Genomic DNA, 23,825 nt, shown 5'->3' with positions numbered 1-23,825 from the left:
AGCCTTTGTATTTGGTTGAAGGATAAGGAACAAGGACCAGTGAGGTAGATGAAGTAGTATGTTAGCAAGTACTCTGGGAAGTGCACTTGACACCTTGGGGGGGGGGGCAGTATAGGATAAAGCAGTGCAGGTATTGATTACAAGAAGATTGGCTGGGCTGTCCTTGCCAGGCAAGATCCTGTCAAGGAGGCTTACAATATGTAATCAGAGGAGGTGGGAGATACATGACTTGGCCACTCATATGCTATGGAAGCTGAAGGAACTGTATACTTTTAAGGAGGTAATGGTTGGGTAGGGCCTTCCTTTGCGGGGAAAAAGTCGATACCTCATTTCATTTGGAGAGGGTAATGGATGAAACCGCAGCTTATCAGTGGACACATTTCAAAGGGAGAGGAAGGCTAGCAAGCCATTTTATACTCTGTTTTGGTTTGTTATGCCTACTTAAAACTTGGCATGGTTAGTTTAAAAACAGCTTTATATTTAAAGTACTTGAGCAGAGTGCCTGTTCTTCTCATCAAAATACATTACTTTATGGGAGGATACATCCAGATGACAAACTGTTAGAGTAATTTGTCCTTTTTAAGAGCAATCTAAATTATTTAACTCTCTCTTCTACTCTTCATTTTTCCAGTGGTTTTCTAGTCTTGACCATTTCAAAATAGACAGAAAAAGCAAACTCATACAAGCATGAATAACGTATGTGCCTCTCACACAGAACTCAAACTGAACAGAGAACTTTTGATGCAAAAAAGTCTGTTCAGTGGATGATGAGTATAATCCTAATTGATGAAGATAAAGTTTTGATGCCTGTTAGCAAATTTCCCATAAGTACATTACAAAGCTAATTGACTTTGTAGCAGAACATACTGAAATTAAAAGCTTGCCTCAGGAACATGGAAACTACCAAACCCAGCAATAAAGAATGAAAAGTAATAGATATATAAGCAGCCCATAACAATTAAAAGCAATAGAGACTTTCCTTCTAGTAAGGATTAATTAACTCCTAGTTTAAAATCATATGGGACGAGGGTGGCGCTGTGGTCTAAACCACAGAGCCTAGGGCTTGCCGATCAGAAGGTTGGCGGTTTGAATCCCTGTAACAGGGTGAGCTCCCGTTGCTTGGTCCCAGCTCCTGTCAACCTAGCAGTTTGAAAGCACGTCAAAGTACAAGTAGATAAATAGGTCCCGCTCCAGCAGGAAGGTAAACGGCATTTCTGTTTGCTGCTCTGGTTTCGCCAGAAGTGGCTTAGTCATGCTGGTCACATGACCCGGTCACATGACTGTCTGCGGACAAACATCGGCTCCTGCGGCCAGTAAAGCGAGATGAGCTCCGCAACCTCAGAGTCGTTTATGACTGGACTTAACTGTCGGGGTCCCTTTACCTTTTAAAATCATACACTAACCTGCTTGATGTTTCTCAGTTAGGATGAGTGTAGAAGTAGAGACTGTGCATATATATTTTCTGTTGGCAAAATGAATGTAGAGAGGTATAGGTTGAGTTTGGAGCTCTGCAATTGCCATGCAGCTGTCCTCTGCACTTTTCACCTCTTTTAAAAAGGACTGGATTATGCAATCTGCAGTATGTGAGATGAGTGCAAAGCCTGCACACAAGGGTTGTGCCATACGGAATACAAGGCCGAGAGCTTTGCTATATTGCACCAAGGGTTCATCTAGACTTGCAGCAAGATGGTTAACATGATGGTTCTGAAAAGCCTTTGAGAAAGGCGTGATGGGAAAGTCATGAAGCCGTCCCCTATAGTGCTGTGAACGCACCCACAATGCAGAAGCAAGTATCCAGAGCCATGCTGTCATTGAATATGGAGCATCGATTTAGCCATAATGGCTAATAGGTTTATCAATAACCATCCTGCCTGTTTTTTTCTTTAGGACCTTGTGGCAGTGAATTATGGAAAATAATTGTACATTGTGTTAAGATGTGAGTGCTCTTCACTGTTTCACTTCCAGCACTAAGTCCAGCTAGAGTCTCAGAACAGATATGAAGACTGGCTTCTGGGATGCATTCTGTCCAGGAGCTTTGCCGCACAGGGGCTTAAGTGGCTGAGTGATGGCATTGGAAGGATCACAGCATAGCATAGGTAAGAATAGTGGCTGCTTATCAGAAGTCATGCACACTGCCTGGTTATATGCTCATGATAGTTGAGCAGTTATATACCAAATAAGTGGAGTTTCCTGTTAACAGTTAAGTTATGAATATTGGGGGGAAACAATCTCCAGAACAGAAAAGTGATTTCTCAGGGGAAGATGTCTGAATCCCAAGTAACAAATTACGGCTCACAACTGTGCTTTTGTTAACATTAGAAATAGGTTGCCTAGAAAGGCCTTGTCTTGTCTAAAATATCGGGTGTGTTGATTTTGGTAAAGCTGCTTCCTAGCCAGGTTTGTAAAGATGCTGAGCAGTCACATTTTTATTGAGTTAATCGAGCATTGGCATAGGCAGATGGATCTAGCATAATCCATCTGTGTGTAAGACTTTTAAAAAAAGTTTTGTCCTAAAAAGATTGTCAGCAGTAGGAAATCTAGAGCTGAATTCAAGTGTATTTCAAAGCACTTATTAAACAAAAAGTAGCTTTCGGATGTCTTTTGAAAAAAAGTTTATTTAATCCCTCTGCCCTTCCTGTGTGATTTCCAAGAGTCAAGACCAGAGGTCCAAAAAAAAAAAGAAGAGAATTTTTTGACTCACTGCCGTGTGTGTGTGTGTGTGTGTGTGTGTGTGTGTAGGATTTATGTAGTAAATTGGGGAATGATACTGAGAAAAAACAATACTGTGTTGTCCACAATTATATGGGGTTTGGGTTTCTCTCTCTCCTTACCATGTAATGATGCTTACTTACCTTAGCAAAATTTATATATCACTGCTTGATTGTAGCAGTTTATAATAAATATTAAAATTATCAACAAAAAGTTAGAAATAAGCATTTAAAAACAATTGAAAGAAAAAGAAATTAAAGCATATCACTGCCTATGTGTCTGGATAGCCTTGCTTAAACAAAAATGTTTAAGCAGTTGTAGCCTTGAGATTATACACACACACACACACACGTATTTATGTACGTACGTACACGTGTGTGTGTGTGTATGTGTGGGAATTAAGTGGTGGTGGTGGTGTTTACCACATATTTTCTACATAGTGGTGGTTGCCAGCAACATATCCTGTGAGTGTCAATGTGCTGTGGCCCAGCAGATAATTTAGAATAGAAACTATGCTTGCAGATTAACAGAATTAGGTTGTATAACCCTGACCTAGCAGCAACTTGTACATAAGAGCTGTGTTGTACACATAGTGTTTCTGTGAGCAAATATTTTACCTTGTTTACATTCTTTAAAATGGATATTCTGAAAAATCCAAGGGAATAAAGGCAAGCAGCTTTCATTTCTCCTTACCCATTTCTGCCCACCGGAAAACGTGTGCACAAACCGAAATGCAAAACTGCTGTGAGAAGGCTGTATATAAGTATAGTGAAGAAAAACTGAGGAAGGCAAGAAATATGGTACTTTTCTATATTAAGGGAGATGCTGAAGCTTAACATCTACTTAGAAGCTCTCCTCCCTATTGTTTAGGGTGGGATGCTTTTATTATCTCCACTGCATTTCTATAAGAGCAGGCTTTCAATTTTTTAAAAAACAAATACATCAAGGTACCAAAGAGCAGTAACTAAAATAAGTAGTAGAACTCTTTTTTAAAAAAAATAAAAATAAATATTCTATAATCATACTAAAAATACAGATCCAGTATCAGTGGGTTTGATCTGGACCTGCTCTTCTGTGGACAGAAGGGCTCATTCCATTTGCAAAAGTGATTCCAAGCCAGCTGAAGTTCTCACTAGAAATGGGGGTGGGGGTGGTCTGCTGATTCCCCCCTTTCTCCTGCAGCCTCACCGCTTGTACACCCCCAATGTCTGTGTGCCTCCCTGGCCTCTTATGTGAGGGGGAAGTGATGCGGACCTGCTTTCCATGAAATGTATGAAGGGAGATTATATGTACTCATACACTTGAATTATAGGTTTGCTGATTGATGGGCTAGGTAGGATCCCTGGAGGCTGGATTCAGTTCAGGGGCAAATATTTTAACTCACTCAATATATTACACTATTTTTCTGCACATAGTATGTCTGCTGTTTACCTCATATATTTAAACTATAAGCAGGAAACAGTCCTTCATATAATGAAAGCTAATACTAAACCTATATTATGACACTATGCTGTTCTTCCTATGGCTACATGAAACACCACTGAAAGGCACGTATACTTATTTCATACTATTAAAAAAATCTCAGTATCCTAAAATGTAGCTATGTTTGTGCCAGATCTAAAAAAACTATTTTCTTTATACGTGTAGACCAAAAGATCACTTGTTTTAACACAGAGTAAGGAATACTTGTCATGAAACTAAGAGAATGCTAGGATCATTCTTTTTATATCAATAGCTGCATTCTGCTGGCTGTCTTAATTACAGAGAGGGTTGCTTCTTCATACAGACTTCTCATTGTTAAGGAAAACTGGTATGTGCTAACAGCTGGATCATGGGGAAACTTAGGCTTTTGCTAGTGTTGGAAAGAGGTGCTGTTAACATAAATTTAGCTCCACTGTCAGAACACGGGGAAAAGAGAAGACACATAATATTCAGAGGCACACAATAAACCTATATTCCTTACTATGAACAATTTCTATATGTTACAAGTAAATGTAACTAATAATATAACAGAACTTATCAGAATTTATTTCACCTCTGTCTGAAAGTGGATGAAGTAAGCAGTCTGATACTTGTCCCAAGATGAATTGGGCCCATCAAACGTTCAGAAAAAGTGCTTGAGTAGCCTGATTGACACAGGCCCTCTGCCACTTACTTGACTCTTCCTCAAGATGGGAAGACTCACAATGGAAGGGGGGGGCAGTAGCAGGCAGCTGAGAGCTCCTAAGAATTATGTTGGAGCATCTTTTGCTACCTGAAGATTGATTGTGGTTTTGAACTACAAAAACTGTGATCCCCTGTGGCAAAAGAGAAAGGGGGTGAAAAACAAAGTCTAAAAATAGCCTAAGGAGGAATTGAATGTTGCACTATGTAGAGATTGTTCTGCCAGAGTAAGCATTTCAGCTTGCCAGATGGAATGATCCTACCTCTCCCCCCCCCCAACTTCCCAAAGGTTTGTTTGTTTGTTTTTTGCAGGGAGTCCTATTGCACACGCAGAAGTATTTCTGCTGGCTTCCACTGATGGGACTCATTAGTTGAATACCATCCATAAAGATTTTTATTGTACAAATACAGCTCACGAAGGTATGGCCTTCCTATTGTTATTTTATATATGAGTTATTTAAATACATAAATTGGCTTATCACAGTGTAAAATGGCTCTGTTCCATTTTTTTCTTGTAAAATATTGTGATTTTGTCAGACTTCTAACATTAATATTTTAAAATGCCTGTACACATCCAGAATATACAATAGCTGTTGTAAATGTCATGTAGTTTACCTATTTTTGCAAAGTTCATGTATGTATTGTATGTGTTTTACAGGAGTTCTTTGTTTACTTCAAATAGCATTACTCTGGATTCAGCCTTGAAACCTTGGATTACAAGGTTATTTTTTTGGAATAGAGAAAAAGAATTCACCAGCTTAAATAACAAATACAGAACGAATTAGTCACACAAGGACAAGTGCTTACTATAAAATTGGAATAGAATGAAAGAGCTATTCCTTTCATGTCAATAATAATAGCTGATGCATTTTAAGCTTTGAAAAGAAGCCATGGTCTAGGGAAAATTGTTCAAACCAATTCAGTTTAAAGTTCATTTAGAAATTATCAAGGTAACGTAAAAGCCATTAAAATCTCATCTTGTATAAGATATATGGCATCTTTTATATGTGATTCCAGTGCATGGCATGCTTCTTGACCGCAAAATACTTGCCACTACTAATTTATTTTTCAAGTGTTATAAAAAGTTTGAAAACAAAGTATGTGCTTCAGAAAGTAGAATACCAACAGCACATGGCAGATCATTAAAGGCTCCCATGAGGTTCCATGCACATGAGCATTTACTCTATATCAGTCTCTTACTGAGACAATCTATGTGTTGTTGTTTAGTCGTTTAGTCGTGTCCGACTCTTTGTGACCCCATGGACCAGAGCCCACCAGGCACTTCTGTCTTCCACTGCCTCCCACAGTTTGGTCAAACTCATGTTGGTAGCTTCGAGAACACTATCCAACCATCTCGTCCTCTGTCATCCCCTTCTCCTTGTGCCCTCCATCTTTCCCAACATCAGGGTCTTTTCCAGGGAGTCTTCTCTTCTCATCAGGTGGCCAAAGTATTGGAGCCTCAGCTTCACAATCTGTCCTTCCAGTGAGCACTCAGGGCTGATTTCCTTAAGAATGGATTGGTTTGATCTTCTTGCAGTCCATGGGACTCTCAAGAGTCTCCTCCAGCACCATAATTCAAAAGCATCAATTCTTCGGCGATCAGCTTTCTTTATGGTCCAGCTCTCACTTCCATACATCACTACCGGGAAAACCATAGCTTTTACTATACGGACCTTTGTTGGCAAGGTGATGTCTCTACTTTTTAAGATGCTGTCTAGACCTAGACAATCTATGTACGGAACTATTAACTCTGTTTAAGGCTAAGATCTTTTTGTGTACTCAGGTACCACTTCCAATCGTGGCACTCATCATTTAGTGGTGTGGGTAGGGCTTGTCTGTAGCATATGTTAGTGGATTAGTTTCTCATGTATTTCATTCATTGTTGTAAATTCCTGTTTTTAAATAGTTTTAATTTGCTGTATTTCACCTTGTTGAGTCAAGTTCAAGACTTTTTTTCTTTTGTGTAAAGCAGATGACAAATGAAATGTTAATAGAAATTGCATTGTCAGGTGTCTTACTTTTATTATCATTATTTGAGAAGTGCAGAGTTTCTTCAGACCTCTTACTTATCAGTTACAGAAATCCCTTTGCAAAGAAGGATTGTGTTTCTTTTAATTTTATATAAAGCAGTGATTATCCGATGTACTTTACCTGCTTAATTTCTGACCCATTAAAATTTATTTTACATTTCACTTTTCTTTCTTTGTAGGAAATTCCACTTACTTGGATGACCATGGGCCAACCCCTCGTAAGGTGAGCTACTTCTTATTTTCAGTTCAGCCAAAATTCTGTTGTAAGCTGCTATATTTGCACCAGGTTGGTTGGGTGTGCATTGGGCAGAAGGACAACTCTATCCCAGCCCTGCCAGCCTCTATTCATGGAGTGGCAAGGAGATCCCCATTACAGCTGCCATTCACGCAAGCCGATGGGTGTTCCACAAATGGGAATCCAAGCGGCAGCAACATGTGGAAAGCCCAAAAACAAGGCATTCCAGGGAAAAGGCTTAGCTTACCCGAGATCTTCCGGATTCCAACCTAGCACAGTGATTTGCCTCTCCCACATTTCCCTGTCTTTTGTTTCAGCCAGCATGAGCAGCAGGGCTTGCATCTTTTGTGGTGGTCCTGCTGCTCCAGGAAGCCCACCACAGCCTGTCATGGGTTTAGATTACAGGATTATTTACATATGAAATAAATATCTCTGTGGAAAGTATGGTGATGCAAGCTGTTTCCCTTCTGAAAGTGAAGACACAAAAGGCAGCAGTAAAACTTGGTTGATTTTCAGCTTCAACCTGGGATGGTTGTGAGCTTTTGAACAAGTTCCCTTAGTTCAGACTCCCCCTCCCACTGACTCCTTCCAGTCTGATCTGGACCCTATTATTCCCTTCACTTCTGCCATCACTTTCCAAACTTACCTTATTCATGATAAGAGACACTGTAGGAAAAGACCTCTAAGATGTGGACAGATTGTACCTAATGCTAGGGTGTTCTACCTTTGCCCCTGGGAAGCTCAAATGATTGTGAGCAGGAATTCGAGGTTCATCTGTTCCAGATTGAGAATATTTGGCTTACGGTACATATCAATAGTTTAGCCTAAAACAGTAAGTTGAATTCTGTATCTTCAAAAGAATTACATTATTGTATTATTTACATTGTATATGCAAAGACTCTTTCTTGAGGGCTGGGGGTATGTGGGGATTGTTTGAAACTGAAAAATAAAGAAGTTTAAAAAGGGGGAAAGCAGCAAAAAGGAAAGAAAAGAATTGCAAAGCTTTGTATTGTGTGAGTAATTTTCTCCTATTTAGACATATCTTCCAAATAGGGTAGTCAGACTTGGGGGGGGGGGGTTAGTTTTGTTTTAAAACTGCAATATACATTATCTTTAAACATCCATTAGCAAGAGCCTACTTGCATAAAATGGTCAGTGGGTGTGTTTGAAAATACTTGCTGCTCAAAATGTACCTTTTAAAAAAAAATCACAACTAAATAGAATGTATATATTCAGGACTTTATCCCAGTTTTATATGTCTCTGAACATTGTTACTTCTGATTAATTTATAAACATTAAAGGGTTGATGTGTAAGTTAAGTACAGTGGTATCTCGGTTTACGAACTTAATCCGTTCTGGAAGTCCATTCTTAAACCGAAACCGTTCTTAAACCGAGGCACGCTTTCCCTAATGAGGCCTCTCGCTGCCGGTACCCTTCCACCCTTCGGATTCCGTTATTAGACTGAGGTAAAGTTCGCAAACCGGGACACTTCCAGTTTTGCAGAGTTTGTAAACCGAATTGTTCATAAACAGGGCTGTTCTTCAACTGAGGTACCACTGTACTGCTTTACAAAAAAAAAAATTATATATGCCTGCTTATTCTGAAAGTAATTCCCTAGTTGAATAGAGGTCACAACCTCTATCTGCAACTGCTGTGGCATCAGTGAATAAAGAATTGCACATTTCTGCCCATAAATTTGATCTTCTGGCTAAATCCGTGGTTTTGTCTTGGCTGCCACAATGTTTTCATGTCTGCTATAGCACTCAAGAGGGTTTTTTGTGTGTCACTGGGGGAAAGCACCATAAATCAGTGGTCAAATCTTTGGAATCTTGAGTGTTCTGAAAGGTAGCTCACATAAATGTTTGGTTTGATTTATTTTGTGTTTTGTATTGCCATCCCTGCCCCCAGCCCCCAAACTAGAAGCTATCATTATAAGGAATGTTGTGTTTCAGTTTCAAATTTTCAATTCCCTTTTCTTTTACAACCTAATTTTTGTCAACATTCTCCTACAACTTTAAGAGAGTCTTGATTTGTAAACAACAACAAAAATCCAGGTCAGAACAGTAGGGATTGTTGTACCAAATGCTTCTGCTATCCATTTTGGTCTTTTAAGACCAAATCCATCTAGCCTGCAAATTGGTGTGCTATAACTTTGATCTTCACAGTGTGAACCAGATGTTCTGAGATGCCAGAGTTGAAGAATCATGTTGAGCTGATGGCCCATGAAATGCACAAAGAATTCTGCTCCTTGCCTCCCACTTAATCTGGCTGCTAATAGCCTACTGAACCATGCAAGAGGGCAGTGAGAAGTGCCAAGTGTCACTCTTAAGCTTTGAGACATTTCTCAAACTTTTGTGTAAAAAGAATTGTGAGAGCTGAAAAATGGGAGATTATCCACATTAACTGCACAAGCAGAGGCACATAGTCCCTTTTATTTTTATTTCCTTATTTACTCACTAAGTCAATTGTCTTACCATCTGTTGCCTCTGTTTCAGTTATAGAAAAAAAAATATCAAGACCAAAATCCAGATAGGATTGCCCTAAAAGGTATAAAAATAAATAACACTTAAAAATCTACCAGCAGATTGTCTTTTGTAATCTTGGCTTATAAATAACTGCTTGCCTATAGCAAGTCAACTAGGCACCAACTTTTCTGTAAATTGGGAGAGAACTAGCTCTTCCTGCTCCACACGGCACAATTCTATGCAGTACAGTGGTACCTTGGGTTAAGTACTTAATTCATTCTAGAGGTCCGTTCTTAACCTGAAACTGTTCTTAACCTGAAGCACCACTTTAGCTAATGGCGCCAGAGCACGATTTCTGTTCTTATCCTGAAGCAAAGTTCTTAACCTGAAGCACTATTTCTGGGTTAGCGGAGTGTGTAACCTGAAGCGTATGTAACCCAAGGTACCACTGTACTCAGATGCGATCCCAGTGACTAGTGATAATAGTTTTGAGGGTTTGATTGCAAGATTGATATAAGCCACATTATTTTAAGACACTCAGCTTGATCCTACATACTTTTACTAAGATTTAACCTCTCACTAAGTTCAGTATCCCTTGTTTTCAATAGGTTTACAAAGGATTACAGATGATCAGCACATAAGATTGCTATGAAAGTGTAGTATTCAGTGTTCAGTAAATGTTTTGATTGGGATCTACATCAATTAAAGAGTGGGGTGTTTATTTCTTTTTCAAATATTTCCATACTTAAAAGGTAAAGGTACCCCTGCCCGTACGGGCCAGTCTTGACAGACTCTGGGGTTGTGCGCCCATCTCACTTAAGAGGCCAGGGGCCAGCGCTGTCCGGAGACACTTCCGGGTCACGTGGCCAGCGTGACATCGCTGCTCTGGCGAGCCAGAGCCGCACACGGAAACGCCGTTTACCTTCCCGCTGGTAAGCGGTCCCTATTTATCTACTTGCACCCGGAGGTGCTTTCGAACTGCTAAGTTGGCAGGCGCTGGGGCCGAGCAGCGGGAGCGCACCCCGCCGCAGGGATTCGAACCGCCGACCTTTCGATCGGCAAGTCCTAGGCGCTGAGGCTTTAACCCACAGCACCACCTGCGTCCCCACACTTCCATACTTAGGGATCCATAAATGTAGTCACCAAAACCAGCTACTACCTGATTCATCTTTATTTGATTACCACCTGTCCCCAGATGCTTAGCACAAAATGAGAGATACCTTACCTGTGATTGCTACATACGTTGTAGAGAATCTTGCTTCATGCAGAATGGGAGCAAGATTCCTACCTGTCTCCTGATTTTAGCAGTACACTCAAAGAACTTATTTTATTGTGGATTACTGTTTCATCTCATCAACATTTGGAAATATTTATTTGTTTAGGACCACAATCTCAACATAGCATGAGATTCATCATCATCAAATTTATATGCCGCCCTTCTTTCAAAAATTAAAGGGCAGTTTACAACATAAAAACACAAAATACATAGCATTAATAACAAAAAAGAAAAATCCTTTGATTCATTGTGTGGATTTTAGGAGATGTGTGGAAGACAGAATATTTGCTATTTTTTTTTCTTTACTATTTTATTTATATCGCCATGTTTCTGCCAAGGAACTCAGTGTGCCATGGATGGTTCTCCTCTCCATTTTATTCTCACAACACCCCTGTGAGGTAGGTTGGACTGAGAGACTGTGACTGGCCCATGCCGTGACATGAGCTTCATAGCTGAGTGGGGTTTTGAACCATGGTCTAACACTTTAACTGCTACACCACACTATCACTCTGAATACTGTGAAGCAGCAGGAATCTCTCTCACTTCTGATGGTCTTCTATGCCTATCATGGAGCTTAAGGCTGACCTAACTCCTCCTCTGAAACTTTCAAGTGCGTTGGCTGACTTGAAATAAGAGTTGTGTTGGTATCAACCTCAAATAATGTGGACCTTTTTAACTGTTAGTATTTATGATTGTTAAAACGCAGATTGCTTTGGGATGTCTCGTGGGATTCATAAAGGAAATAAATAAATGATAACATTAAAACTGAACTAATTTTTATTATTTTTTGTAAAGATACATATTAGTTGAGTTGAGTAAACACTTTTCTCCTATCATCTCAGAATCCCTGGTGGTATTTTGTGCAGGGTTTTACCCCTCGCTTTTTTGTTTTGTTTTGTTACGTAGCTTATCTGTAGTTAGTCTAATGGGCTCTGTTGTGGAAAGTCAGTTTTATAAAGGCATATGATATATCAGTGGAAATTACAGCATATTCTAAAAGAAAAGGAATCACTTCAAAAAGGATTGAGGGGTTAGAAGTAAATTTCTGTTAAAACTGATTATAACTTTATTGGAGAACTCTTTTGGAAATGGGTGGTGCTAGTAGGATTCTTGTAGCACACAGCGATCAGTGACTGGAATAAATTAAGCCAATGAGTTTATACTAATGAATGGAGCTAGGCTACAAGTGCAATCAACTGTAAATGTTTCTATGCAAATTAGGCATACATTTGGTAAGTGTCCAATAATGGCAACAGATGTATCCTTTGAAATGTCCATTTGCTGAAAACAAGAAGACATTGCTGCCTAAGACAATATAAGTTTTTCAGTGTGTAAAGTGGTGGAGAAGCAGGACACAAGCTTTGGATGTGTGTGCTAGGTTCGAACCTTCCAATTTCCAGTTAAAGGATGTCAGATAGCACAGCTACCAAAGATCCCTGTTTGAGACCGTAAAGAACCACTGCAGGTGATACTGAACTACTGAGATGGAGCAGGGATCTGACTTGGTATAGGACCATCCCATCTGTTCCTATGATTCATAAACATGGATTTTCACAGAAAACTTAACAAGGGGATATTTGTAAGCTGATGAGAAATGATATTCACTCACTTGATAACCTCCTTTCTCTCCAGAGAGCAATTGCATTTTTGGGGAGGTTGGTTAAAGCCAAGGAAATGTACATACAGTACTTGAGATGCCAGATGATAAAAACTTGGCCCTTTAAGGCATAAATATTTTAATAAAGAAAATAATAATAATAATAATAATAATAATAAAAATTTTTATTTATATCCTGCCCTCCCCAGCCAAAGCCGGGCTCAGGGGGGCTAACAATAATCAAATAATCAAACAAACAAATAAACACACATTCTAAAAATATTTCATTATAAAAATTAATTAAAATCAAATTAATGGCAACCGATTAAGCAAAATTCTGTGCAGGTTGCCAGAGGAGGGAGTCAGGCTGCGCCCTGACCAAAGGCCTGATGGAACAACTCTGTCTTGCAGGCCCTGCGGAAAGATGTCAGGTCCCGCAGGGCCCTAGTCTCTTGTGACAGAACGTTCCACCAGATTGGAGCCGCAGCCGAGAAGGCCCTGGCTCTAGTTGAGGCCAGCCTAACCTCTGAGGCCTGGGACCTTGAGGATGTTATTCTTTGCAGACCGTAGGTTTCTCTGTGGGGCATACCAGGAGAGGCAGTCCCGTAGGTACGAGGGTCCTAGGCCGTATAGGGCTTTAAAGGTTAAAACCAGCACCTTAAACCTGATCCTGTACTCCACCGGGAGCCAGTGCAGCTGGTATAGTACCGGATGAATGTGATCTCGCAGCGAAGACCCCATAAGGAGTCTCGCCACGGCATTCTGCACCCGCTGGAGTTTCTGGGTCAGTCTCAAGGGCAGCCCCACGTAGAGCGAGTTACAATAATCCAGTCTGGAGGTGACCGTCGCATGGATCACAGTGGCTAGGTCAGGGCGAGAGAGATAAGGGGCCAACTGCTTAGCTTGGCGGAGATGAAAAAATGCCGCCTTTGTTATAGCTGTAATCTGCGCCTCCATAGAGAGGGAGGTATCGAAGATTACACCCAAACTCTTAACGGACGGTGCTGGCACTAATTGCACCCCCGCAAGAGATGGGAGTTGCCCCCTCAGTCCCATATCGTCCCGCCCCAGCCAGAGGACCTCTGTCTTCGAAGGATTTAACTTCAACCGGCTCCCACGTAACCATCCAGCCACAGCTTCCAGACATCTCGCCAGTGTGTCTGGGGCCGAGTCAGGATGGCCATCCGTCAACAGATAGAGTTGGGTGTCATCAGCATACTGATGGCAACCCAGCCCAAAACTCCAGACAAGCTGGGCGAGGGGGCGCATAAAGATGTTAAAAAGCATCGGGGAGAGAATCGCACCCTGAGGCACTCCACACACCAAGGAGTGGCGCGATGACAATTCCCCCCCAAGCGCCACCCTCTGTCCCCGACCAGAGAGAAACGAGCACAGCCATTGAAGGACTGTGCCCTGGATCCCCACGTCGGCAAGGCGGTGGTCCAGGAGTTCGTGATCGACCATGTCGAAGGCTGCTGACAGATCTAGAAGAATCAGCAGCCCCGACCCGCCTCGATCCAGCTGCCTGCGGAGATCATCTGTTAGGGTGACCAGAGCCGTCTCGGTCCCATGACCAGCGCGGAAGCCGGACTGGAATGGATCCAGAGCAGATGTTTCATCCAGAAACCTACCAAGCTGTTCAGCAACCGCTCTCTCAATCACCTTACCCAGGAATGGAAGATTCGAGACCGGGCGGTAATTGGATAGATCTAAGGGATCTAATGATGTTTTCTTTAAGAGCGGACGCACCACTGCCTCCTTCAGTTCCCCTGGGAATATCCTGGTGCCAAGGGACAAATTGATGATATCTCCCAGGGGGGCCCGCACCTCGTCTGGACACGCTCTAATCAGCCATGACGGGCACGGGTCAAGAGGACAGGTGGTGGGCTTTCCAGCTCGGAGGAGTCTGTCCACATCGGCTGGAGATATCCGGTCAAAGCGGTCCAATACTGGACCCGAGGACAGTCGAGGGGCCTCCAGTTCCTTTATTGTATCCAAATTGGCAGGGAGGTCATGGCGGAGTAACAGGACCTTCTCCGCAAAGAAGCTCACAAATGCCTCACAGCTGTGTGTCAGATTGTTATTTAAATTTGGCTGTCCTTCAAGGGACGTTAAAGACCGAATTATACTAAATAATTGCGCCGGGCGAGAGCTAGCGGATGCAATGGAGGCCGAGAAGTAAGACTTCTTAGCGGCCTTCACTGCCATCTCATAGGTTTTCATAAAAACCCTATAAGATGTTCTTGAGGCTCCGTCACGGGCACCCCGCCATACTCGCTCTAGCCGTCTGAGGTCCCGCTTCATTTTCCGCAGCTCCTCGGTAAACCAGGGAGCCCAGTTTCTGCGGGGTCGCAGAGGGCGCTTAGGTGCGATCTCATCGATGGCTGCCAGGAGCTGGGTATTCCAGCCCTCAACAAGCTCAGTCAATGAGTCGCCAGGGGGAGCAAGGTCCCGCAAGGCTTGACGGAATCTATCAGGGTCCATCAGCCTCTGTGGGCGAGCCCAAATCGGCTCGCCACCTAAGCAGGGTGGGGGTGGAAAGTCAATCCTGGCTTTCAGAGCGTAGTGATCAGACCATGGCACCTTCATCGAAGGAGACATGATCACATCTATACCGGCGCCAAAGATCAAATCCAGCGTGTGGCCTGCTTGATGTGTGGGGCCCGAAACAAACTGGGAGAGCCCTAGTGTCGCCATGGAAGACACCAGGTCCAGAGCCTGTGAGGAGGGAGTGGCATCAGCATGGAAGTTGAAGTCTCCCAATACCAATAGGTTAGGGAACTCCAAGGCCCAGCCGGCCACCGCCTCCAGCAGGCCTGACAGGGTGGCTGCTGGTGCGCTAGGTGGCCGGTACACCAGCCAGACAGCCAAGCTCTCCTCGGAGCCCCACACTAGGCCAACACATTCAATGCCGGGGATCGATGGCGATGGTAGAGCCCTGAAGGAACAATCTTCCCGGATTAATAATGCCACCCCTCCCCCCCCGGCCCACAGTCCGTGACTGGTGGAGGACGGAGAAACCTGGGGGCGCCATCTCTTGTAAGGTAACAGTTACCCCTTCGCGCACCCAGGTCTCCATCACACAAGCCAGGTCGACCCCCTGCGAGGTAAAAAAATCTCGCAGGGTGGCGGTTTTGTTGCCTATAGACCTGGCATTGCACAACACCAGTGAAGGAGGTGAGTAATCCTTGCTCACCCTACCCTCGTCTCTCGGGATGGGGCGCAGATTGGAAGGGGTACGAGCACATCCGTATCTCGATCCCCTTCGCCTATAACATCTGCCCCCACTGCCATACCTCCCTTGCCCCACCACGGTAGCAATCCCAAGCCTCATACTAACCTCCATTTACAAAATGGAAAACAAAACAACCAAAAACAATTGTGCCCAAACAAAAACCAATCCCCACCCCACTCAATATCCCACCCCAAAACAAAACAAGATGGAACAAAACAAAAATACATAGATAAAAATCACCATTCACGGTGGTACAACAAAATAAGCAATAAAAACACATTTAAAATACCTTAAAATATATAAAAACATCTTTAACATTTGCTGCAGCAGCACCAGTGTCCTTAAGACTATCACGGAGGTGAGCCTGGGCCCCGCCCCCTAGGCCAGATGGAATTAGCCTGAGGAGGGAGAGGCCTTCTCCAACACTCATGATGCAGCAGCAGCGATGTCCCAGGCCTCTTAAAGCCGTGGCGAGGGTGAGGTGAAAAAGGTTAAAGATCAGCCAGTGAGATTCTACTTCTCATTATGTGTGTCATTTAACTGAATTTTATTTAGAATAGACCTAATGAAATTAATGGACTTAAAGTCATGGTCATTCATTTTAGTAGGGCTGTTCTAAGTAAAATCTAGTTGAATGCCACCCGCTATCCTTAAAGTGGTAGTCTGGGGTGCACAAGGCAACCTTTTTTTGTAGTGGCCCCAATCTATGGAAATCCCTACTTAGGGAGATTTGTTGATGTTTGCCTTCCTTCTCAAGCCAAAACCTTTCTCTTTACTCTGGTTTTCATGTGGCATTGCTGATGGTGACATTTTTGGTTTTGGGTTCAGTAAGGAGGATTTTGGTTTTCTATACTGTATGTCACATTGTAGAAATTGACTACTAATTGAGCCTAAATTAAATAATTTAAGCTTGCACAGTGTCCCAAATTGATCTGCATTACCTACCTTCCACCTTCTGTCTTAATATCCTCGTTTCTGAAAATTAACTTGGGGGTGAGGCAGTGGAGAAGGCTTCCAATCCTACTCCTCAGTGTCCAGACCTTAGTCAGTTTAGTGTTTAGTGTTATGTTTGAGCTCTGCACTGTGACTAATCTTAACCACAGCCTGTTCAGTTAAACCCAGTTCATACCCTATAGTTAGAAATTGCCTTGTTTCAGTAACCATAGTTAAGACCAACTACAGTTTGTCCCTGTTTGAACACAAAGGCAGGCCGAGGCAAAACAAAAGCAGGAATGAAAGCTTTAAATCTCCTTGCAGGCACAGTGGAGGAAGGAGTGGGAGTAACTATGTTCCTATATCTGTTTGGATTTAAGTAAACATATAATATTTAGATTTATAGTTGAATCCTATACATATCTTGTGTGAATGTTTCGGAAATGATGAAAAGAGTAAAAACATTTAAAGCAGCAGAGATGGCTCATGAGTAGGAAGATGAGAACTCTCCCACACCTTGGGGATGAAATAGGTCTGCAATATTCATTTTTCAGACAAGTCCAGTTGATTTTCATACGACTACAGCAGATTTAGGTGCTTAATGAAAGCTATGCTTCTTGCACAAATTGATATGCAAGTCTAGCCACGTAAGTGAAGGATCCAACTGAATAAATTGCACAAAACAATGCAATTTAGCATCGAGAGAATAGGAATTATCCAGTCAAAACTGGTGAGAGATTTTCAGCCTCTGAGGTCTTATTTCCGTATGTTGTATTTTTATAAAACTTTCACCTGTTGTACTTTTGACAGTTTCAGACAAATTAGAATATTAAGCAGTCAACATTTTTTAGGTACACAGTTTATTGGTAGTTATTTAAAGTTTGTGATAAATATTTGATATAAAGCACAGTGGTTGCATAGCACTATTAAAGCACTTTTAAAATATGCAAAATGTTACTCATGAATAAATAACATTTCCTGCGGCTAGTCATGAAGATGTAATTCAGATAACAGCCATATCATTTTGTGTCAGACAGTCAACAGAAATGAAGTAGTAATAATTCAAAATATTAAAAATTAAATTGAAAACTAAATGAAAGCTGTGATTTCCAAAGGCAAGCTTTGTGAATGAAAAATCTTATTAACTTCTCAGTCTGTCCTATAGAGGCTGCATTAATAAGATTTTAAAGTGATATGCACTTGAAGTAAGGCTGGTTTAGTGAAGTAAGCAGTACAGCTGAAGACTGCATGCAGAAGTAAACATTTTTGCATTGACTAATAAGTGGCTTGAATGAATGAATGAATGAACCAGTGCTACTCCCCAAAAAGAATGCTGTCCTGATATCTACACTGGCATTTATTCAGATGGGAATTAATTGGAATTAAAATTTCTTCATCAAAGATTATTCATTCTCATTGCTCAGTTCTTTCTAATGGGGCGCAACTCTGAAGTTGGACATTAAACTTGTTAGAATTGAAACACACTATGCATATTTTGAAACTCTACCTGAGTAACAACCAGACAGGGGAAGGAAGTGGCAAGGATGCAAATAGATCTCTCTTAATTGAAAAGTGCAGTCAGCTCATTGTTCTTCTCAGGTAATAGAAACAATAACTAATTGAATCTTATTGCTAGTACATTTGACAGAGAAATTAGGGGGAAAGGATTTGTGGCATTTTAAAGCAAACATTAGGGACGTGGGTGGCGCTGTGGGTAAAACCTCAGCGCCTAGGGCTTGCCGATCGCATGGTCGGCGGTTCGAATCCCCGCGGCGGGGTGAGCTCCCGTCTTTCGGTCCCAGCTCCTGTCCACCTAGCAGTTCGAAAGCACCCCTAAGTGCAAGTAGATAAATAGGTACCGCTTTATAGCAGGAAGGTAAACGGCGTTTCCGTGTGCTGCGCTGGTGCCGGCTCGCCAGAGCAGCTTCGTCACGCTGGCCACGTGACCCGGAAGTGTCTCCGGCCTCTTAAGTGAGATGGGCACACAACCCTAGAGTCGGACACGACTGGCCTGTACGGGCAGGGGTACCTTTACCTTTTTACCTTGAAGGCTAACATTTATTGTGATATAAACTTTTTGTAGGCTAATACTTTAGTCCACAATAATTCTGTTAAATCTTAGATGTGATTTATTATATTGCTATACAGTGGTACCTCAGATTAAGTACTTAATTCGTTCCGGAGGTCCATACTTAACCTGAAACTGTTCTTAACCTGAAGCACCCCTTTAGCTAATGGGGCCTCCTGCTGCTGCTGCACCGCTGGAGCACGATTTCTGTTCTCATCCTGAAGCAAAGTTCTTAACCTGAAGCGTATGTAACCTGAGGTACCACTGTAATAACTTAACACAGAGAGAAGAAATACTTCCTGGATTCTGAGCGAGGATTTTCTTTCAATCTCTGAAATATGTGCATTTAATTTTGAAACACTCATCTCTTGAGTAACAACAAAATTATTCTGTGTATTTAAAGATTTCTAAATAGGAAGGCTAATGTGTATCTCTTTGTCTAGGTACTTCCATTCCCTAGCCAAGTGGTGTATAACAGGGTTGGAAAGTGTGGGAGTCGAACTGTGGTTTTGCTGTTGCGAATTCTGTCTGAGAGACACGGGTTCAACTTGGTTACATCAGATATTCATAATAAAACCAGGCTAACCAAGAATGAACAGGTAAGTTGTTTGTGTCTTTTTGTATGTTACGGTTTTCATTTTTAGAGTAATTTAATTCTGAGTATTTTTGATAGGGCATTGCAGTGAATTATTTTTCAGTAGAATTAGAAATAATTTCATATTAAAAATTATCACTTTTCTTTTCTAACAAGCTGTTAACTGCATATATTTTTTGCCACTCTGGCAAATGGTATCATAAGTAAATTATAGCTGAGCTGATAATTAAGTTCATTTTTGCTACTGTTTTATCAGTATTTAAGGGGGCCCTGCTTTTGGCAATTTGTGGGGAATTAAACTGTAAGCGACGTGAAAGTGTTCACTTATTCCGGAAATGTTGCATTGAATAGACTTCATTTGCTCCTAGTTTTCTAATGGTCAGGATCATTCATTTGAAACCAGGAATTATTGCTCTTAGTCAAAGTCCTATTAAATTCAGCGAGACTTACTCCCAGGTAAATGAGGTCAGGATTGCAGTCTAAATCAGCTTCCTTAACCTTCAGTGGTGTTGGTGCATAGACAAATTTCATTGGCTATATAGCATTGTGAGGTCACTGAATTTTCTGGGATTGTCTGAGAATACTGTTTGAAAGAGAGAGAATTCCTAACCAAGGAAGGAAATGGGCACTGAAGCAGCAGCAGATTGGGGAAACAATGGCAGCAAATAGTACGGAGAAAGGCAAACATTTTCAGAGGTTGGTTGTTTTTCTTTCTGGGCCCTGCTCTAAAAGCTCTTCTTTTGCACTGAAAGCCGAAAAAGCTAATCAGTCATTGCAGCCTGAAAACAAGCCATGAAATTATCCAGTGTAAGATACTGATGCTTACTTTTAGGATCAAAGCTGCTGCTGCATGCTATGAGGATCAATTAACCCTGTATATAGTAGTTGTCCAAAAATAATAATCAGAGACAGATCTTGCAGTAAGGACTGGGAGTTCAGAATTTTCCAAGTGGAAGCAGAACATCAAAAAGATTTGAGGCAAGGAATGGGGTAAATGGGTTTTGCAGTGAAAGCTGCAGATAGGGGAGAGAATATTGGAGGCCAGTGGGACTGGCCCAATACATTTTGGCTCCTGGAGCAAACCACAAAATGGTCCTCCCCGCCCCCCACAACCAGGGAAGAAGGGGTAAATGAAGATCTAAATCAAGAACAGAGGGGGGGGGCATAAAAATCAAACAGTGGTGGTTGAAGAGGGAATCAAAACCTGTCACAGATGCGAAGGGACCCACTCTGAATTATGCCGTTCAGATGCAGAGCCCAGGAAACCACAGAGGGCAGCACCCACCAATTCCTCCCTAGGGGTGGGAGGAGACCAGCAGAGCCTCCTATTCACTGAGAGGCCGCTGTGACATTGGGGTGTGTGTGTGTGTGTGTGTGTGTGTGTGTGTGTGTGTGTGCTGCCGAGGAGGTGACAGATTTGGACTCCAAAGAGCATGCCATAGCTGTTGCTGCCATGCGGCAGCCACCACCAATGCATTCCTTGGAGGCCGGATCAGTTGCCTCTGTGGATCCTGCTGCCTGAAGTGGTCACTTCTCCTTGCCTCATGGGTGGGCTGGCCCTGGAGGGACAGCAGCGGCAATTGAGAATGGGAAAATAAGCAGGAATTCTATTTCAATTATTAGCAAGCTTACTAGATCCACATGCAGTGGAGTTTTCATGAGATTCTGTAATTTAAAGGGGAATGGACTTTCAAACTGTTACTGGCTAATCAGTTTCCTTTTGGCCCATAGACTCCGGCTATGTATAGCTTACTTTGTGGTTTGCTTAGTGCCTGTTGCTTTAAGACTCCATACTCTTGGGCTAGATTAACTAGATACAGTGGTGCCCCGCAAGACGAACGCCTCGCAAGACGGAAAACCCGCTAGACGAAAGGGTTTTCCGTTTTGGAGGCGCTTCGCAAAACGAATTTCCCTATGGGCTTGCTTCGCAAGACGAAATGTCTTGCGAGTTCCTGCGGGTTCCCCCCCCCCTTTTTTCCCCTTTTCCTAAGCCGCTAAGCCGCTTATCAGCTGATCCGCTAAAAGCCGCTAAACCGCTAATAGCGCTAATCCGCTAAGCTGTCAATGGGCTTGCTTCGCAAGACGAAAAAACCACTATACGAAGAGCTTCACAGAACGGATTAATTTCGTCTTGCAAGGCACCACTGTACTATTGTCATGAAACCCACTTTGCCACATAGTAAGTCTATTTTAATTCCACACTTTGCCACCTTCCCCAAGCAGCAGACTTGCTGCTTCCCTGTTTTCCCTGTGTTGCTCCAAACCAGGGGTCAGCAACCTTTTTCAGCCATGGGCCGGTCCACTGTCCCTCAGAACATGTGGTGGGCCGGACTGTATTTTGAAAAAAATAATGAACAAATTCCTATGCCCCACAAATAACCCAGAGATGCATTTTAAATAAAAGCACATATTCTGCTCATGTAAAAACACCAGGCAGGCCCCACAAATAACCCAGAGATGCATTTTAAATAAAAGCACACATTCTACTCATGTAATTCCCAGTCTGATTCCCAGACTGTCCGCGCACCGGATTTAGAAAGCGATTGGGCTGCATCCGGCCCCAAACACAGCCTGGGAAGCCCTTGCTGTTGTCTCTAGAATTTCTCGCAACCCTCAGTTTATTCTGGGTCCTCCCAGCTCCATCCTTTGAAGCCGTTCTTAAAGGCTTGTGTAAACTGAGCCATTTTATGATGTTGTTAGCGTCACCCCATACACACTATCATTTTATAAGAAAGTAGGATTGGCCATGATTAAGATTATAAACATGTGAATACCTAAGCTCCATTGAACTTGGTGGGGCTTACTTCAGATTAGAGATGCACATTATTGTGATGTAAATGACCTGACTTTAATTTAAAAATAATTTTCTCACAGCAATATATGTATAATTTAAAGCCACTGTTTATTTTTATTATTTCCCAAATCTTTGCAGATTTAAAAAATCATTGTAGAATATGAAAATGTGTGGCTTACTAAAATATTCTTGTGCAGTGAAAACGTTGTACCTGTTGGTTTATAATCTAAGTTAAAGTTCTCTGGATTTTATCTAAAGTGGATCAACATTTTTGTTTTCCTTTTAAAAAATGAAAAGGAATGATTTGAAGAACTTATATGTTTAGTGTTGATACAGTAAAAGGTTATTTTAGTTCCAGGTAACCAATTACATTTCCTTTGGATGAAACTGGATTTTGTTTGCATCCTTCATATGAGTGGCCTTTCTCTTAACCTGTCATGAATCAACCATTTCTCTACGCCACCAAGTGGAATGCTGCTGAAAACGCAGCCCAGTGTTATACTAAACAATCTTGTACATCCTTATTGGGAGATCCAAGACAATATTAAGGAGCAAAATTTGTCTCAGGCTGCAGTACTAAAAATACTTATTAGAATGTAAGACCCATTGGACACAGTTTAACTTCCTCCTGAGTAAACATGTATAGATTGTGCTGTCAATACAGTATTAACCTTTGCTCTGTGATTTCAAAAATTGAAAGGCAGAAATAAGCCCTACAGTTGGGTGTGCTAGGTTTAATAATTCCGTCACTCTCCTATAGTCTTATGGAGTTGCCCTTTCTATAATGTACAGAAATGGAAGTAAGTCAAAATTGTGATAGAATAAACAGGCTGCTGTTATCAAGCCTCCTCAGTAGACACATGTTAGACATTGGCATTCGTGCATCTTGGCAGATTTACCCAGTAATTTATACTCACACAGGTCTTAAAGATGCAGATATCTATTGAGAATCAAAATATACACATTTAACATTTCAGTGGGGTATAGCTCCACAACAATTCATATCTATTAACATCAGTGGGCAGTAACAGTATGCATACATTTCTACGGTTTCAGGGGATTAGCTAACTACAGAACAACTAATGCACACACACAAGAAGGAACAAGCGCACAAGGCATTGGAGGAGATGGGGGATGAGTTCAGCCTGCACTGTCTATCTGGGCTCATCTTGCAGACCAGGCCTCATTCATGCACAGCTGAGCAGGAGGATTCTTCTGGGCAAAGGAGGCCCCTGAATACCAGCTTCTGGGAGCTTCATGTGAGCAGAGTGCTGTTGCATCCAGGTCCTGCCATGTGAGAAAAAGGGCTAGAAGGTCCATTGGCCTGATTCCGCTGGCTTGTCTGTTCTTCTGACTAGAGGGTGGTTTCTAAAATGCAGTCACACACACTCAAAGATAGGAAGATGGAACAGTTGTGAAGGCTCTAAGAGACAGTATGGGGAGAAACATGTGCCCTGCTGAGCAGTCCTAGATGTTGACTACATAACCTGCTTCCCCTGCCTAGGTGAGGCAGGAAAAACAGCAAAGGCAGCAAACAGACCCTGAAAAAAGCTTTCTGGATCTCAGATTCAGCTAGCAAAGATCCAAGGAAAGGGATGAAAAGTTGTGAAGCCAAGGAATGGGTTGTTGAAGCAGCCACACCAAGCTGGGACATCTGCTTCAGCAAACACGGGCCCAGAGACAGTAAAGGAAAAAGCAGGAGAATCTGATCCCTGGTTCTCGCT

The 23,825-nt window shown here is 42.1% G+C and overlaps 1 protein-coding gene across 1 annotated transcript in view; it reads left to right on the top strand.

Annotated features, from left to right (window-relative positions):
• Positions 1-23,825, top strand: part of UST (uronyl 2-sulfotransferase) — a 128,886-nt gene that overhangs the window by 36,907 nt on the left and 68,154 nt on the right. Inside the window, exons 2-3 of the mRNA XM_079971555.1 lie at positions 7,082-7,125; positions 19,156-19,311. Of these exons, the coding sequence (XP_079827681.1) occupies positions 7,082-7,125; positions 19,156-19,311 (200 nt within the window). The remainder of the gene's footprint in view (positions 1-7,081; positions 7,126-19,155; positions 19,312-23,825) is intronic.

This window comes from Podarcis cretensis, assembly GCF_951804945.1.
Source record: "Podarcis cretensis genome assembly, chromosome: 3".
NCBI classification, from domain to species: domain Eukaryota; kingdom Metazoa; phylum Chordata; class Lepidosauria; order Squamata; family Lacertidae; genus Podarcis; species Podarcis cretensis.
This window is presented reverse-complemented; position numbering and strand designations above follow the sequence as displayed.